Source organism: Rhyacophila brunnea, unplaced genomic scaffold (genome assembly GCF_057557595.1).
Source record: "Rhyacophila brunnea isolate RB1 unplaced genomic scaffold, BYU_Rbru_1.0 scaffold_3, whole genome shotgun sequence".
Classification (NCBI taxonomy): domain Eukaryota; kingdom Metazoa; phylum Arthropoda; class Insecta; order Trichoptera; family Rhyacophilidae; genus Rhyacophila; species Rhyacophila brunnea.
Window position 1 is genome coordinate 26,705,536 of NW_028232965.1, and position 18,213 is coordinate 26,723,748.

At 31.6% G+C, this 18,213-nt stretch overlaps 1 protein-coding gene across 1 annotated transcript; it reads left to right on the forward strand.

Moving 5' to 3' along the window:
- The first annotated feature begins 1,095 nt into the window (after positions 1-1,095).
- On the forward strand, positions 1,096-12,362 carry LOC147068130 (solute carrier family 35 member E1 homolog). Its single transcript, XM_085952059.1, has 5 exons — positions 1,096-1,434; positions 2,169-2,377; positions 6,898-7,023; positions 9,126-9,365; positions 11,139-12,362. The coding sequence occupies exons 1-5, from the start codon at positions 1,110-1,112 to the stop codon at positions 11,358-11,360; spliced, it is 1,122 nt and encodes a 373-aa protein (XP_085808185.1). The 5' UTR covers positions 1,096-1,109; the 3' UTR covers positions 11,361-12,362.
- The last annotated feature ends 5,851 nt before the right edge of the window (positions 12,363-18,213 follow it).

Genomic DNA, 18,213 nt, shown 5'->3' on the forward strand with positions numbered 1-18,213 from the left:
CTGGTTGGTTTCGTTAACCGTAAGAGGGAATTGGAGTTTGAAGCAGAATCGACTGAAACCTGAGTAGAAAAACTAAAGTTGGGTGATACCTACCTAGATACCTAAACAACTTTGCGTACAAGTGGAGGTGTGCATCATGAAAGTGATAAATAGGTACTTATATGTTTTTCCCCGAGATGCCTTTATGGATGCCTCGCATTTACTATCGAGGTTTCTTTAAGAACTTTGGCACGCAAACTTGGTGCCTACCTAGGTACTCTACTTGATGCTAGTCAAATGAAAATTGTGCTGACTGAGAAAGATGCCTTACCTATTGAAAACCATTCGTCTACCCGCTTGCTGATTTGAATTCCATCAGAGCCTATTAAAACACTTTGTAAAAACCCTGGAAATTCTTTGTAGCGCATGGCGGTGGTGATTCTTATAAATATTTCGTTATATTTATTGGGAACCGAGAACTGCGAAATATCCATAAAGGCATTTAGGAGAAAATGTTATTATCTAGGTAGGTATAATATTAATACCTATACCTACTGGCATAAATAAAAACAAACTTAAAGAAAATAAAGTTGACTATTGTATAAACTATGATGTCGAATAATTCCATTCCAAATACCATTCTGGAAATTGTTTTAAAATAAATTCCTTTGCACACCCTTCCAAAAACTGTGCCTTTGGGAAAACATTGCATTCTGGAGGGCCGCGTTGTCCTCTCCGACAGATGGATAGTTGATGACGACTGGTCGTAGGACGCAACTCGTCCAGCCGAACGTAGGGGCCGCCAGGAATTGTTTTTTTTATAAAGGTTCTTTAAAAACCCTATAAAAAAATAGGTAGATACTATAAAATTAAAAATTTTTTTTCGGTAAATACAGTATAACATTTTACGTCGGTCAAATTATAATAACAAATTTGAATTCTTATTGTAAAGCTGATACAATGATAAATAAATTTGTTACAGAGGGTTTTACCTACCATTCATCTACGTAGATTTTTTACCTATTGCAAGTATTTTTCAAGTATCACTATTCAAACAGAGCTGAATGCTGATGAATGATGAAATAAACTGTCATATAAGTTTTGAAATGGTAACACAGGAACATGCCAGCATGGCCGACAAGAAGCAGGCTAGGGAGATCCTCACAGTATTATTTCTTTGTATTATTTGGTATGTTGTCAGTTCGAGCAATAATGTCATCGGCAAAATGTTACTCAATGACTTTCCCTATCCGATGACAGTGACAATGGTGCAATTAACTTCTATAGCAATATATAGTGGTCCATTTTTCAACTTGTGGGGTGTAAGAAAGTATGTTGATATATCATGGAAATACTACATGAAATTAATTGTGCCCCTGGCGTTCGGAAAGTTTTTGACTTCTGTGTTCTCACATGTCTCGATATGGAAAGTTCCTGTATCGTACGCCCATACCGGTAAGAGAAAAATCGTTACTATATATTATAAAATTGTAATTGATTATTAGACGTTCCGTATGTCAAAATATGACAGCCCGGAAGAACCTTTCTCTCAGAGGTATGTTTTTATATAAGTCATGTATGTATTATTAAATCATAATTTTCATTATTGAATATCATCAAAAACTACTTTAAATACTTTTGAAAGATATATGCTCGACATTTTAGTAATATGCGCCTGAAATATTCAAGGTTATGATTGCTGTGATATCATGGTACATAATCGTGCACTTATGTTTCTATATGGCCAAATGCCAACACAACGATATTTTACAATATTACGTTCATTTGTTTCCTTGTTGACATTGTCATTCTGTTTTCTTTTCAATATCCTGTTGCTATATTTTTGGAATAAATACTTATTTAAGTAATTTTAAATTCAACAAAAATTTACCATACCTTTGAATAGCACGAATTATTGTTTATAGATAGAATAATATCCAATAGCAAAATGTTAATTTTCTATAGATTTTTTTAATGCTGCCGAGTAAGTATTCTAAAATTACCATTTATAGTATTGTCATTCATTATTTCGTCATCTAACAGGGTGTTCAACAGAGCAAAGTAACATGTTTTTGTATATTAGATAGAACACTGAACAGAACATTGAAGACTATTGAAATTTTAAGTTGATGTTGCATTGATACACTGTGTGTGAACTGCGTAATATATTTTTTTAAATTTTTTTTTAGTGAAAGCTACCATGCCACTGTTTACAGTTGTGTTGGCCAGAGTCATCACAGGAGAAAAACAGACACTGAAGGTGTACTTGAGCCTTGTTCCAATTATAACAGGTGTTACAATTGCAACTATGACAGAATTATCATATGATGGTGTTGGAATGATCTGTGCTCTTGTATCAACAGCAGGATTTTCACTACAACACATCTATTCAAAGAAAGTAAGAAAAAATAATTTATTTGTAAATGACGAAGGAATATGAAGAAATTGCAAGACGAACAGGTTGTGTTCTTAGTCTCGAAACAAATTGTTCCCAATTTTATAATAGTGATATACCTAGTTCAAATTAACACTGTTTTATGGCATAAATCTAATATATAAAAATTAATATTTGTTTGTTTGTTCGTATTTTATGCGCTGCCATACCGTTCATCCGATTGCAATAAAACTTTGTCAACTTATTGCTTGCACTTGCGCGACGGTTATAGGTTATATCTTATATATAAAAATGAATGTCTGTCTGTCTGTCCCGTATACGTTCCTATCAGTGGCGGCCGGTGACAAGAATATGAGGGAGTGCAAAAAAAACTCACCTATTTATACAAGAAGTCCATCTTCCATCGATTTTGAAAACACTTCGATAAGACGAACATCTATACTTAACATCGCAAGAGCATTTAGCCTGTCTTGAGTCATTGTATTTCTCAAAAATGACTTAACCTTTTCTAAAGTTGAGAAACAACGCTCACTTCCCACTGAAATCATCGGGATTGTACAAATTATTTTTAATAGGGTAACACTTTTGCCAAATACTTCCAGTAAATTATTATTAGTGAAAAGTTGAAGTATCAATAATGCTCCAACAGTAACGTAGAAATCTTCTCTACTGTATAAGACTATTAGTTCATTTTTAAGTTTAAATTTGTCACGTTAATAATAATTATTCATTATTTATAATTAAGTATTAAATTACCCGATTTAAAAAAATTAATTTACTAAAATATAAAGCCAGCCGGCTAGGTAGGCGGCTAGCTCTCTTCAGTACACATTTTAAATATACGTATGATTTTGAAATGATTAATGCGAAACATAGCTGATAATTTGGCATAATTCGGTCGCGTTGTTTACGGAACTCTAACTGTGACCGCCGATTTTTAAAAATTCATTGCGTGCGGCCGCATTGTAGATATGTTTCAGACGATGCATATTTACATATTCCAAAGTTTTAGCGTTGTCCATCGAGTAATAAGATAGTTATAATAAAAGTTATAAAAAATAAATGTCACCTCCGCGTATTGCCAATATGCCCCTATGTTAAACGTCGAACTGCAAAAAATGATATAAACTTTGCAATGAAGGAATTTCGGCACATTTAACATGATGAGTGACATGCTTATTGAACATAATCAAGCCGAAACGTCGATATTGAGTGGAAAAAATTAATATCTTCGGTATTTTCTTTAAAATCAGCCCATGTCAGATTCAAATCGCAGAACGTTCCCGCGACACGACAGTGCTGTGATCTGTCATATAAAATCGCAACTTCGTTTAATGAATGCATTTTCACGATACCTACGATGACGTTATTGAATTGAATCGTCGATTTATGCTCTAAATTCCCATTGATGACATTCTGCCGCTACGGCAGCTATCCAAGGTAGGGTTGTATCGAAGTATTAGCACTTATTGTGATCCAAAAGCAGTCTTTATACTTACCCACCTATAGAATAGATGATGCGCCGATGTGAATAATAATTGCTTCATGAATTCGACTCGGAAAATTAATTCCCATTAAACTATAGGACAGTGGGTAGTTATCGACATACTACCTACACAATTACCTACCTAATGATAAGGTTAATGATACCCACCTAATCTCAAAATGACCACAAAAGAAATGGGGCCTTTTTATCGTACTTACTTACCTATCAAAATAGGTACCACCTAATCTCAAATCGACCACGAAATAGGGCCCCATTATCGTTTCAAATAAGAAAAATTATAAATAGGTAGGTAGGTACCGTTCAATTAATGAATACTTGGCTGAGCTAATAATATCGGCCAATGTAAACTGTCATCCGTCTCGATGTGAATCGCTAATTAAAATAACGATGAACAATAATAATTTCACTTGTAAAATTCTCATTCAACGACAGTACCTATGCTCCATGTTCCTTCTTATTGAATAGATACCTACCTACCTATCTGTACAAAATAAACGTAATAATAGATATTATAAGTCCTATGTAACTAGGTACCTACTTCAATGCGGCAAACACTAGGCTAATTAATTGTTAAAAGCTACCCACCCACCTACGTCTACAATTCTACACCTAAGTACCTATTTATTCTCAATAACAGCCTTTCTGTGGAATACCCACCTGATTAAAATCACAGTACCAAATTAACAAGCTGAACTGAACTGTGTGTACATCAAATTTAAGATACCTACCTATTGAAACACTAATAGTAATAGGGTAATCTCAAAATGAAAATAAAAAAATTAATCCACCAACGTTAGCATAATAATATCGGCGAAATCGGTGAAACCGGGAGCGGCTTACGTTGAACTAAACTTACTAAACTAACCGTTTGATAAATAAGTCGGGAATAGGTATGTTTCTATTTTTGCACTGCATGCATCGACATGACATTAGTCATCAATAATTAGGCTTCCAACTATATCTCGACGCGTGGCCTAAGCGCTTGTGTTGGAATATTTATATCGGCCAGTGTATGATTTTATTGTCCGAACGCCGAGTTAAGCTTTGTGTGCTATGGCATTAGGTACAGGCAACCTCCTGAAGAATTAACTTGGAAAACATCATTTCCAACGAAGATTCATGTAGTCTTATAGAACTTTGTTGGTTTTGATTCTACTAGCCTCATTTGTCGATCTAAATTTTTAAATGTATGCGTGAAAAATAGTGTAAATTCAAGGTACACTTTGAATTTTGCTCCTTGGCATGTCTCACCGATGGAGGCATGTGTGTATTGGTCGCGTCTCATTGGTGTAGTTACGTGTGTATTGGTAGACGGTGGCGTTGGCGCGTCGAAATCACATGTTCGAATACGCGCGGAATTCAAAATGATTGATTTCGTATAAGTTTCCGATATCGCATTTTTCGGAATACATGGGGGTTGTATATTATATATTTTTATTTAATCGATGATGGGAGTGCAGTGCACACTTTGCTCCTTTACTAGAGCCGTCCCTGGTTCCTATACCATTCATCCGATTGCGATGAAAATTTGATGAGTTGTTGTGTGCACACCCTCGAAGGTTTCTGAATTAGAAAAACCATCTTCTTCTTCTTCATTCTTCTTTTATTCGTATGGTTCCTATACTATTTATCCGATTGCGATGAAACTTTCGTCAGTTGTTGTGGTAACACCCGCAAAGGTTTCTGAATTAGTACAACCATCTTCTTCATTCTATCTTCTTTTATTCTTATGGTTCCTATACCATTCATCCGATTGCGATGAAAATTTGATGAGTTGCTGTGTGCACACCCGCGAAGGTTTCTGAATTAGAAAAACCATCTTCTTCTTCATTACATGTTATTTTATTCATATGGTTCCTATACCATTCATCCGATTGCGATGAAACCTTCGTCAGTTGTTGTGGTAACACCCGCAAAGGTTTCTGAATTAGTTCAAACATCTTCTTCATTCTATCTTCTTTTATTCGTATGGTTCCTATACTATTCATCCGATTGCAATGAAACTTTCGTCAGTGTTTGTGGCAACACCCGCGAAGGTTTCTGAATTAGTACAACGATCGTCTTCTTCTATTCGTATGCGTTCCTATACCATTCATCCGATTGCGATGAAACCTTCGTCAGTTGTTGTTGTAACACCCGTAAAGGTTTCTGAATTAGTACAACCATCTTCTTCTTCATTCGATCTTCTATTCGTATGGTTCCTATACCATTCTTCCAATTGCAATGAAACTTTCGTCAGTTGTTATGCCCACACCCGCGAAAGTTCCTGAATTAGTACAACGATCTTCTTATTCTATTGTATTTTCTTCTATTCATATGCGTTCCTATACCATTCATCCGATTGCAATAAAACTTTCTTTTGTTTGTCCTTTACTCATATAAGAATTATTTTCATATTGCCATATTGTATTACACATATATTTTAATATTAAAAAGATAATTACTTATTATTATTTTTTAAATATCTAAGATAAATGTATCCACGAAGCAACTTTGCGAAGCCGGGTGCTTCAGCTTGTATATTATAAAATAATGTTTGTTTGTGCAAGTATCATAATATGATTAGAAAAAATGTGTATTATGATGATACACATATCTTTTTGGGATTGGTCAACCTTTAGCCCAAAATTTTCTAATTATTCTTAATTTTCAATCCATTAATCCGCATGCAGAGTGTTTGTTTTTACATTAAGTACTGAAATATTGTGACTAATAAAATTTCACTGCGATGACGTCTACGAGTTGCGGCCAGCTGGCATTGAATCATGGCAGACCTCGTTTAGATACATTTTATCAGTCGAGTCTTGTACAAAGTCTTCACCACCAAAGTTGCAATCGAGCAAACACCTGTAAAATACATGTTATTTATTCAACGCTATCCGTGTTCAGTAGAGTAATGTTTTAGTTATAACTTCACTACTATCAGATTTATTTATAGGATTTTATAGTAAAGAGTTGTGAAGTAAGTTAATGGAAGAATATTACTGTCTCCTCTCATGCCAGGTTTTGTTTTCAGGTATTGCAAGATACTGGAGTGCATCACCTTCGTCTGCTACATATTCTTGGCCGTCTGGCATTGTTTCTGTTCTTACCAATATGGTTATTCTTTGACTTTCGCAGCGTCATTAAGGATCCTCATTTGGTGAGTTTATTTAATTTTGAAATGAATGGTCAAGCACTAGTGAACTTATTGCATTGTTTTTATGTAGAGTATCATAGGCAACTTCAATTTTATTGTAGCTGAAATTAGTGAAACTTTTCAAACTAAGTAAAAATAGTACATATTGCATTAATTTTATTCAATGTTGAATATACTCAAATTTTTTTGAATGCAAAGCATTTTCATTGAAATAAATAATTTGGAATACACTCGACAACAAGTAATAAAAAAAATCATTAGACCAGGCTGGGAGAATAGGAATAATAGATGCCTTAATGGTTAGAGCACTCCCTTGGCAAGCGAAAGATGTGTCTTTGAATCCCACTTGGTCTTAATGTCTTTTCTGAGATTTTTCAAGTAGGGTTATCCAAGTTCTGGTATGAATTTGTTTGTTTTTTTTTTAATAAAACATTCTTACGTCTTTGAGCGCGTACCCATTAGATATAATTAGCATGATACTTAAATGTGGTAATTAACCCATTCGCTGCGGACCTTTTAATTAATATTTAATTACCACATTTAAATAACATGCTAATTATATATAATGGCCACCTGATGGGCAACGCACCAGTTACGTTGGACACAGTGAATGGGTTAATTAGTAATTATCTGGTCAGCAGTGAATGTTATTAGTTAATAGTGAATTATTGCGAATATATTTATTTTGATCGATAATTTGGCCTTTGCAATTATACAGAAAACAATATCATTCAAAAGATTTCCCTGGGCTATCTTGCAGCTCATTATCCATCCACTTACGGTAATTTTGATGACTTTTTCACACATTTCGCACTCTATCTTAACCATAATGCTGTGGGTGCTGTGCTTAAGTTTGTCAAGAATTTGCGGATTATTGTCATGTACGCTTTCTTTCGTGTAACAAGACAAAAAGAAATCCAACCGTATCAAATCGCACGATTTTGATGGCCAATTAAAGTCAAAGTTTTGAAGTTAAACAGCCATCAAATTTTTCACACAATAAAGCCATTATTTCACATGCTGCCCATGTTTTCCAAATCAAAACTAACTACAAAAAATCAGTTATCATTTGCATATAGCGGGTGCCATTGACTGTAGTGGTCGCTCTTTCACAATATACAAGGACGGCCCAAGACGTCTCCAGTTCGAAAACTGTACCAAACAGAAACTTTCGCAGCATGTAACGGCCTCTCTTGAATCACTTGTGGATTTTCGTAACCCTAAATACGGCAGTTTTGCTTATTAAGGTACCTATTGAGGTGAATATCTACCTCATCAGTGTATACAGCAACAATGCCTTCGCGTAAACAAGCTGTGCAAACATACAGGTATCAGGTGATCCAAAACACTACCAAATTTTTTAATCAGCTTGCGAATATAGCCTTCAGTTGGGTGATAATTTCTACCGAATTCTGACCTTATTTTTCGCAGTATGACTGTTGAAGATTATCCATTTTCGTGGTCTGATTGTACGATTTTTATCCCTTGTGCGATAGAGAAACAAGTCATTGTGTTAAATGGTAGAGTTTTAACTAACGATATGTCAAAAAATACGGTCAAAATATTTGACAGGACGGTATCAAAATCTGTGAAATTTTTACCACAAGTCAGATAACCCTGTACAAACCAGGACATACTTTAAAAACTATTCTTGAACAAATTCTCACATGGTTAACGTATAAATTCTGTTTCCATCCATTTATTAAAATTAAACTGATTGAAGTTTGTATTTAAATTATAGTTTCACCAAGTATGTATGCTTACTTGATAGAAATTTATGATGGAGCCTACCATCGTAGTACAGTGCGTAAAGCACTCCCGGTTTAATATCTAGTGAGGTCACAGTACATTATATTTGATTTTCTCAAAGCCTATGTATTTATGTGATCTTTTCACTGCTATTACTACACGGCTGTAATTGAGCCTCCTGTGTTAAAAAGGTAAAAAAGAAAATATCAATCATGGTCACTGATTTTAGTATGATCACAATATTTCAACTTTTATGAGTTTACAATCAATAGCGGAGATTTTCTAACACATTAGTCTTAATATTATATTTCAATCTGTAAAATATTTATTCCTGACTGTTTATTATCATTTTTCAGACTTCGGGATCTCCAAGAGTCTTTGGACTTTTGTTCGCTGACGGCTTGTTGTGTTGGGTGCAGAATATTGTTGCCTTTAGTGTGATATCCTTAGTAGCTCCACTCACATATGCAGTAGCAAATGCGTCAAAACGAATCTTCGTCATCGCTGTATCTCTCTGCATTCTGGGAAATCCGGTAACCGCAATGAATGTGGTTGGAATGCTGCTGGCTATATTAGGCGTATTATGTTATAATAAGGTTTGTTATCTCTGTTTTTATGATATGAAATACAATCATTTGTTTGTTTCCCAATTTTTTAGTGCAGTGTTCCTGAACCGTGTTACCATATTATCTGGTGTACATTTATATACTTACAAACAAAAGGTTTCATGACACTATAATATAAAAAGATAAGCTAAAATCTGCCATATTTTTCTGTTTTTAATTTCATTTTATACACTCAATTATCACCTACTTCCCATATATTCGGAGACTTGAATTTCGGTACACAGGTGCTAATGCGGTGACTATACATTCATTAAAATTTGTCTGTAATCTGGTATTCCCAATATGGAGACTCACTAGGTTCTTCAAAAAAACTTTGTTGTTAATGTTTCTCCTATTGATCTGAAACTTTCATTAATATATTTCTCATGGATGGTTTCCAGGTAGAAATGTAAAAAAACATGGTTGTTGTTGATCTATTTTTTGAGATAATGGAACTTACAGATTGCATTAATGCACATGTAGTGAAGGGCAGGTAGGGACTCTGGCAGGGGCGTTTAGCCCCTTTTTGATGAGTTGGCTCGCCAAAGGGGGTAGAGCCCCACTAGCATATCATATAAAAGTTACATATTGACATTATTATTCCAAATATCTCTAAAAGACATTCAACAAGTCCATAATAATATGGCAGGAAACCATCTGACTGTAAATTATGTGATTATAAATGTAGGCAAACACGTTTCTAAAATACCATTATTATTGTACAGTTATATGTTTGTATAATTATCTTTTTTTTTTTATTATGTGAAATGGAAATAGTTGTTTTTATTTTTTTCACATTCTTTGTAGTTACAAAATTGTTTCCTCGGGTGTATATGACATAATGCGATAGTTAGTTATTTTTCAGTCTAAAATTTTGTGGTATCCTATAATATATAAGTATGTATTTCTATTTTTGTGTCGTAAAATGTCTCAAAATTTTCTAAAAAAAGTTGACAAGCCACATTTTTGATTCTTTGGATTAAGGAAAAACTAAAGGGAAGGGGGGGAAGGAAAGGGAATCTGAAGGGAAATTTTTCAATCGGCAGTTCAGAAAATATAAAGAGAAATAAAAATGAATTGTTGGCAAAATGGGATACGTTAAATTCTATGTCTCATGCTATCATGCTAGCGTGTTGTGAGTTTGAGAAATACTGTTTCGTTTATATGTACTTTATTTTATCAGACTGAATACGTTTGAGTATTATTTGTCGAACGTCATGATATGCCACCTATGCATCAGTTATATGTGGTATTAAAACGGCTGTGTGCAATGGGTAAATTTGTTTAAAATATCGTCGCCTTGGTGGTAAATAAAGTTATTCCACACACATTTAAAAAACACTTATTCAACCAGATGTCACTGGTGGATATAACTTAGTGGTATTTTGATAGGAACTTAATGGGTTTAACACACAAAAATATATGTATGTAAGACATAAACTTTTCAAATGCCTGTAATATGTATCTCTGAATTAATTTCAGTAGTAAGTAATTCAATAGTTTGCAGGTTGGATTACTTCCTGTATAAGTAATACAAGAAAATATTATAAATAAACTGATAAATTAATGAAATATATACTATTCAACTGGAATTAAACGCAGCACAAAACTCTATAGTTTAATAATTCTAACACCATTTAATTTTCATTAAATTATAATAATATATTATTTTTCCACTGTTCCAAATATTTGCCTTGAATATTGTATGGTACTACTGCTAAATGTGAATAAATTTATTTATTAAATCATTTCAATCACTTTTAGGCTAAATATGATCAGAGACTTCATCACAAAAAGGTACCTATGTTGCCGATGACTCAGAAATCTACAGAGCACCCCCTTGTGAGGAGTTTCAATATGGATAAATCTGAGTATAGCAACGGATCGCTCCGAAATGGCTATCACCTTTTAGCGACTTCACAGGACTCCTCACCTAATATATCTACAGATGTTGCAAGAAGTCATAGTAAATTATTATTTGTGTAATAAAAATAATCAATAGACAATAATTATTAATTTAATTGATAGGTATTTATTTTAAACAATTTATTTGTACGTAAGTAATGATTATCTAATTTTCAATATGTGATATGTTTTTAATCAGAATTTGTATATTTATGATTTATGGCATATCTGTGGAATCACAGTTCCTTGTAGATTTAGTTTCTGCTTATTGTATATAATTATGAGTGTCATATTAATTATCTAAATAATACTATACTGCAACCACATAGTGCAGCCAGTAAATCCTATAATCATCCTTACAGATAGCACATCGTTAATAATTGCCACAGTGGTTGATGGGTATTATTATAATGATTGATATGTACATATTGTAATTGACCAACAGGTGTTAAAAAGAAAAAGATCTCCAAATCCGTACCTTCATCGATAAAGAGAATAATATGATCTTCATCATTGTAAACCTGAATGTCCCAATGAAATTCTATAATACATAATAGTAACTTATTTTGATTTATTTGAAATATTGTGACTATTTTTAATTAGTGTTCTTTAAACCTGAATACGTAATTACTTCAAATGATTGCAATGATTGAAGTAGAATAATTAAAAGAGCTCTTGGAAGTGTAATTTTTCCTTGCACATAATATTATGTAGTATGAAAAATAGTTCAAGTTTTGTGAATTACATATGCATAAAATGACATTTAACATTTAAATCATTTAAATTTCAACACTGAAAATATTGAGAAGCTAACGCAGGGTTGTCAACTCTGAAAAGGCCTTCGACCAGTGATGTTTCCCAGGGTAGACATGGTGACTTTAAGAATTTTGTGGGAAAAAATCACCAAAGATTGGCATTTTATTAGAAAATAATGTGCTTACAGGAATATGACATTTTCAATTAATTTTGAAATGGAAAGATGAAATTTGTGAGGACATGCCTTTAAATTTTAATTATTTTGAGGAATATTTATGAAAAGTGTGCCCTTTTGTAAAAAAAAAATCTTTTGGTTGAGATATCGATGGTTGCATTTGAAGGTTAAAAAAATGGTTCAGAAACACTAGTATCTCAGGCCGAAAAGGCAAAATTTGCTGCACAGGGCTGGTGATCTATTAATATTCAACAATATTTTCTGGACATTTATTAGTATTCCCTCAAATATGTAACAATGCTTTGAAAAAAACTTGTTTTCTTTCGATTATTTTCATAATATTATTATAAAGACTTAAAGTTTACGTCCTAGTTTAAAGAATTTTTTATTGACAAATATATTATTCTTTTTATGACATTTTTTCTGAGTATAGAGAATACATAATATTATTATGTAATTATTGTGATATAGATCATAATTTGTTGTAGATAGTAGGCTACATTGATCTATATAAACTTGCCTTTAAATTATGTTACTTTTAAAAATCATTCTCTATTACATAAGATATACAGGTGTTCGTCAACATATTTATGACCCCTCGACATTTTGCACTTGCGACTGAAGAAAATGATACTTTTTGACTAAATAAATTAATATTGATGATGATTTATTTTTGCATTTGAAAGTGGTCAAAAAGTGAAGAACTTCAGTCGTGAACTAATATTTTATATTAAACTCAACATGACCACAGAGTTAGTAAATAACCCAGTCGTAAACCGAAGAATACCTGTATTTATTCAACTGTCGTATGGTGGAAAGTAATGTTTTTTTGAATTAAGTAGTTTATATAAATCATTTCTGTGTTAAACTAAAAAATCACACATTAAATAAATTCAGTTAATACTGAAAAAAGACAGTATTCAATGACAACATAGGTATAATTTTGTATACAAGTTAAAATGGACACGAAACATTCTTGATTAAAATTATTTAAAGCATTCAATAATAATATTTTTTATTTCAACAAAGACTTTTGAAGCTACTGATATATTACAGTGAAAATTTCAGAAAATATTGGAAAAGGTTTTTATCCACTGTACAATGTGTACTAGTGTAAGTATTTTACAACCCAAAGTTTATTGTTTTCTTTTATCTCTAATTCAAAATTTTGACTATAAACTTTGATAACTCTTCAAAAGGAGACATTGTATATTCAATTCATTTTGTATGACAAAATTGCATGTTTCTAAACATTTCACTTCACGTCGTAAGGGGGTGGTAGGTAAACATTCAAAGTGATTAATAATGTTTGAGATAGATTTTATTGTTATTCCAACATCTTAGGTAGATTAAAAAAGGAAATTAAACACATATAGGTCAACAAAAATTACATTACTTCCTCAATAAATAAATCATGAGAGGTGAACTATTGAACATTCGTATTGTGAATAAATTCATTGATATCATAATTTGAGATCCACCAATTTTAAATTCAGATATAATTATTTATGGTGTTTTGTTGCGTGTACACATATATAGTGTTTTTTATTTCAGTCCTATTGTCAAATAATTGACATGCCTGATCTATTATATGTTGCAATCACATATTATGTTACTCGTGAGTGAGCAAAATTTTAATTGGCCATGAAACCTTATCTGAATATATTTTTATGTTTTGTGAAATAAATATGCTATCTGCTCTAGTAAAGTGATTTATAATTTTTAAAATATACTGCATAAGTAATATTGTGTATTTTCAAAATTTTATAGTAATTTGGTTACCATATTATGTATTTACAATAATGAACACGCAAGTATGTGTTTTAATCTGTAATATATCTTTCCAATAATTAATGAAAAATGCTTTGGGGGGTTTTTTAGGTGAAAATATGTTTTTAAGAATGGTGATATTATTAAGTCAACTATAAATTCAGTATGACATATTCATTATATAATTTTGGGTAAAAACCATCCTACCAACCAATTCCTGAGAAAGATAATCAGTGTAGATTATAATAGTATGAATTAATTCTTAAATCGTGTAAAGATGACTTAAAAATGTTACGTATTTACTCGAAAAACAAAACATGTCAATGAATATATTATTATTATTACTTAAATAACAATAAACATTAAATGGACACATGTTGAATTTTTATGAAAAATTATGTTTTGTTCGTCACGCGTTTGCACAGTCTGCGCGCCGTGTAGTCAGGATCGTTTTAGACCGTGCCTCAGCTGAAGTATAGTCTTGCAATGTGAGACATTTCAGGTATTTGTGGTTTTTAAATTGAGATCTACATACATATTACTTTTTGCTGTATCATTATTTCAGTCTATTAATGCTTTCCAGATACATACGAAAGCCAATAAATTTTACTTTTTGCATAGTATGGCCATCTTATACCATTATGTATCAGTAAAGTTGTTTCATCTACAGTAACCGATCGGACATACATTGATTTAAAAAAAATACAAGTAAAGTAATCTTACAATGAATGTAATGTCATTCACTGACTAGTATTCAGTTGAAAAAAGTCATGCAATTACTAGAATTGACATATTATGTAACTTGTGGTCAGCATGTAAAAAAAAATTGTTTAATCATGATCCACTTATTATTATAGTCATGTTTTCCAACTAACTTCAATATTATGTTACTCAACAGTATTTTCAGAAAAGGCAACATCGAAATTGTAATGATTTTTTTTTAAATTAAACCCTGCTATACTTCTTGATGAAACTGATTTCCCTATGACTAAAGTATAAAACTATATGTAAAGAGGAACATTGCTACAAGGTATTGTACTTAAATTAATTTTGCTGTTGATTTTTTTCTGGATATATATTTTCTAGTGCTAGTGATTTTCATTTGAAAGTGCGTGACACACTACAACCACTATATAAAATCACTATATTTTAAGATATTGTGTTGGCATCTATTTTTTATAAACATATTTTATATACGTAGTAAATTAGCAAGCATATTGATTATGTTCGTTTATTTTATACTTTTGTTTATGTTAATTTAAAAAAAATTTTGAATTAATTATTTATGATCTGTTAGTATAGTTTTGGGAAATTGAAAGCAAAAGCACCATAATATAGCAAGTGAATACATGCTATAAATATTATGTACCATAGATTTTTACTTGATTTTTAAATACATCCAAAAGTAAGGTTTTTGCTTTTATGTGCCTTATGTGTTTTGAATATATTGTGTTGTCCTCAATGACGTATGTTATTAGAACTTTTACTTGAGAGCTGTAATATGTATCAGCAGAAATAAATGTTCTTTATGTTTGTCTTGTGATACGTATACATTGTAATATAAATATTATGTGTATATATATTATATTATTATGGTTAGCACAATAATTTATTGTAAAACTATGTATATTAGTTATAATTTCCAGGTGTATTTAATCACCTGCAGTAAAAACACAGGTGCTCTATCGTCGATGTAGGTACTTGAAAATTCATTTATTATCGATCTTAACTTCTTTTCTGTCACTAGACACTAGTTATCTGCTGAAGCAATTAAGAATTTTGAAGAGTTCTTGTGTGGTTATCACATTACTTGCATCGAGTATTTTTTTGAATTGAGTAATTCAAAATATTAAATATGGTTATTTGTTATATTATTATTTGTGTTAAATGTTGCCATTTTTAGTATTTATTAAAAAAATATTGCTTTGAATTCTTTCCTACATCAATAATAGGTTATCTGGATAAAGGCGATGTGTCCTTATACAATTTTTTCTCAAGTTCAGCAGTAATAAATTAGTTTAGACCTGAAAAATTTCCACGTTTCGCGGTATTTTGTATGGGTTAATAAATAAACTATTTCAAAACCTTATAAGATAATATTATCCTAGTCTTTCCGAGTGCTATTTTTTATGTGCAATTCGTAAACGTGTATTTTTTGTATAATTTTGAGACAATTTTACGTAAACCTCGCTGTACGTATTATTTATAATTTATTGTAATGTTTCTTACATTTTAATTTATCACCTGAAAGACATAATATAGGTAGAACACACATTAAAAAATATAATATATGTATATACATATGAACTGCATTGAAATAGATATAAAAAAATGAAACACTAAATTTATTATTATTTAATAGAAACAAGTGTATCTAAATGGATATGGGCATATATGTAAATATCCAATAGATATCTTCCGCCACTATTGCGGTGAGTAATTATTTAAAATGTCACTAAATGTATGTGAAAGATAAATATTTCCTGAGTAGTTCAAAAACTATCTCGGTCCGGGTGGTATGATAAACAAAATTAATAATCATTAACACAGCGCAGCATTGTTAGATTACATGCGACGTATCCATATTGCATAATGCATTATTGTCATATTTTGTAATTAGATTTTTCAGCAAAAATGTTTAATTAGTTTTTCTATATTTCCAGTATATTATGATAAGAGTAGGTGTTTATATTCCGTACAAACTGTATAAATTTGCATAATAAATATGCACGGGAGTTGACTACTACTAAAAATTATGTAATATTTTGGAATTCCGTAAAATTTTCTAAAAGTGTGAATATTTTTTAAATTAAGCAAGGTTGTTGCTCAGAAAATGCGTTAAACGCAACTTTATTCAATAAACGATATTTGAAAATATTGATGTTAAGTTTTAATTTCCTTTCACAGTTTTATAACATCTTCGGTGTACAGTAATACCTCAACTTATGCGAACTTGGAGTTACGACAGAAGGTCTCAGCTCAATTGAAAGGGGGTTAAAAATTTTAGAAAACAGACTCCATCAAAGAACCATCATAGCTACAAAACAAAGAATAAAATATTATTAGCATGCTACGAAGAAATTCTGCGTGAAAAAAGAAGGCATCGTCAGACGAATTTGTTAGATTTTATGAAGCCATCGACATCGAAATAACCTTTTTTCGTAACTCTTTTAATATCTTGTACCTACATATATGTCCATACAAAGAACTGCAATTTTATTAACTATTTTTCTTCTAAACAAGTGTTTTTGTTAGTTTTTCGTCCAAGTTAAACAAATTTACAGTGAAACCCTGATTCTACGGTTTTCAAGGGACTCCTAAAAAAACGATAAATGCGGGATATAAAAAAATAATTTAAAAAAAAAACTCATTTTTCTGCTGGATTTTTTTGACGTCTTAAATTATTTTCAGTTTCTTAGCTAGAGTTCTAGGTTTCTTCTAGGAGTTCTAGATTTTAGTTGCAACTTTCATGTCAAATAGTTTCTTTGTTGTCAGCTTAAATCAATTCTGCATATTATTATGAACCATATTTGAATTAAGTGAAAACAAATCTAAGTTTATTTGCCTCTCCTGAACGTGTTTGAAAAGGTACAGTCGCAGTATTGCACTTTCACCAATGATCGAACTATGAACATTGTTTACCTAGGATCGTTCCAGTAACTAAAATAATATAGAACTGATCATACAAATGTGATTGTTCATTGAACTTTTATTATTAGTAGGTCAAAGGCTCTCTGCTTATGATTGACAATAAGGAATTCGACAAAAAAGAAAAATCTACAATATGATACACTTTTATCCACAATCATGATTCACCAACGTTTAGCTGCCCATCCACATACTAAGAGACTCAACAGCCCCCATGTGAAACAACAGAAAGCCTCCCCGAGCCTATCCTTAAAAAAAATATGGACATCTTATATGGTGATATAAATCTATTAACATTCTTTTAGGGAGGCATTCATAAAAATATGTAATACACTGGGCTCGAAATGACAGTGACACGCCACAGTCCAGCTCCGTTTCATGAAATCCCCCAGATTATCGCTGTTTCTTGGAAAATTTAATTTGACCGTTTGAGTAAGGTAGGCCATATTAAATGAAATCCAACACTTATTTTTATAAAATATAAATAAAATTTTCCATTTCGAGCGTTGGTAATTCAAAAATTAACGAATCCTGATATAGATAGCTAAATAATTGTACTAATAATATATGCTGGCAAAAGTTGAT

What these genes read in the sequence shown, in the direction of transcription:
- LOC147068130 (XM_085952059.1), top strand. Translation starts at nt 1,110, where the DNA reads ATGGCCGACAAGAAGCAGGCTAGGGAGATCCTCACAGTATTATTTCTT. An exon ending in AACACATCTATTCAAAGAAA is followed by an intron (nt 2,378 to 6,897) that starts GTAAGAAAAAAT and finishes TTTTGTTTTCAG; the next exon opens with GTATTGCAAGATACTGGAGT. An exon ending in GCGTATTATGTTATAATAAG is followed by an intron (nt 9,366 to 11,138) that starts GTTTGTTATCTC and finishes AATCACTTTTAG; the next exon opens with GCTAAATATGATCAGAGACT.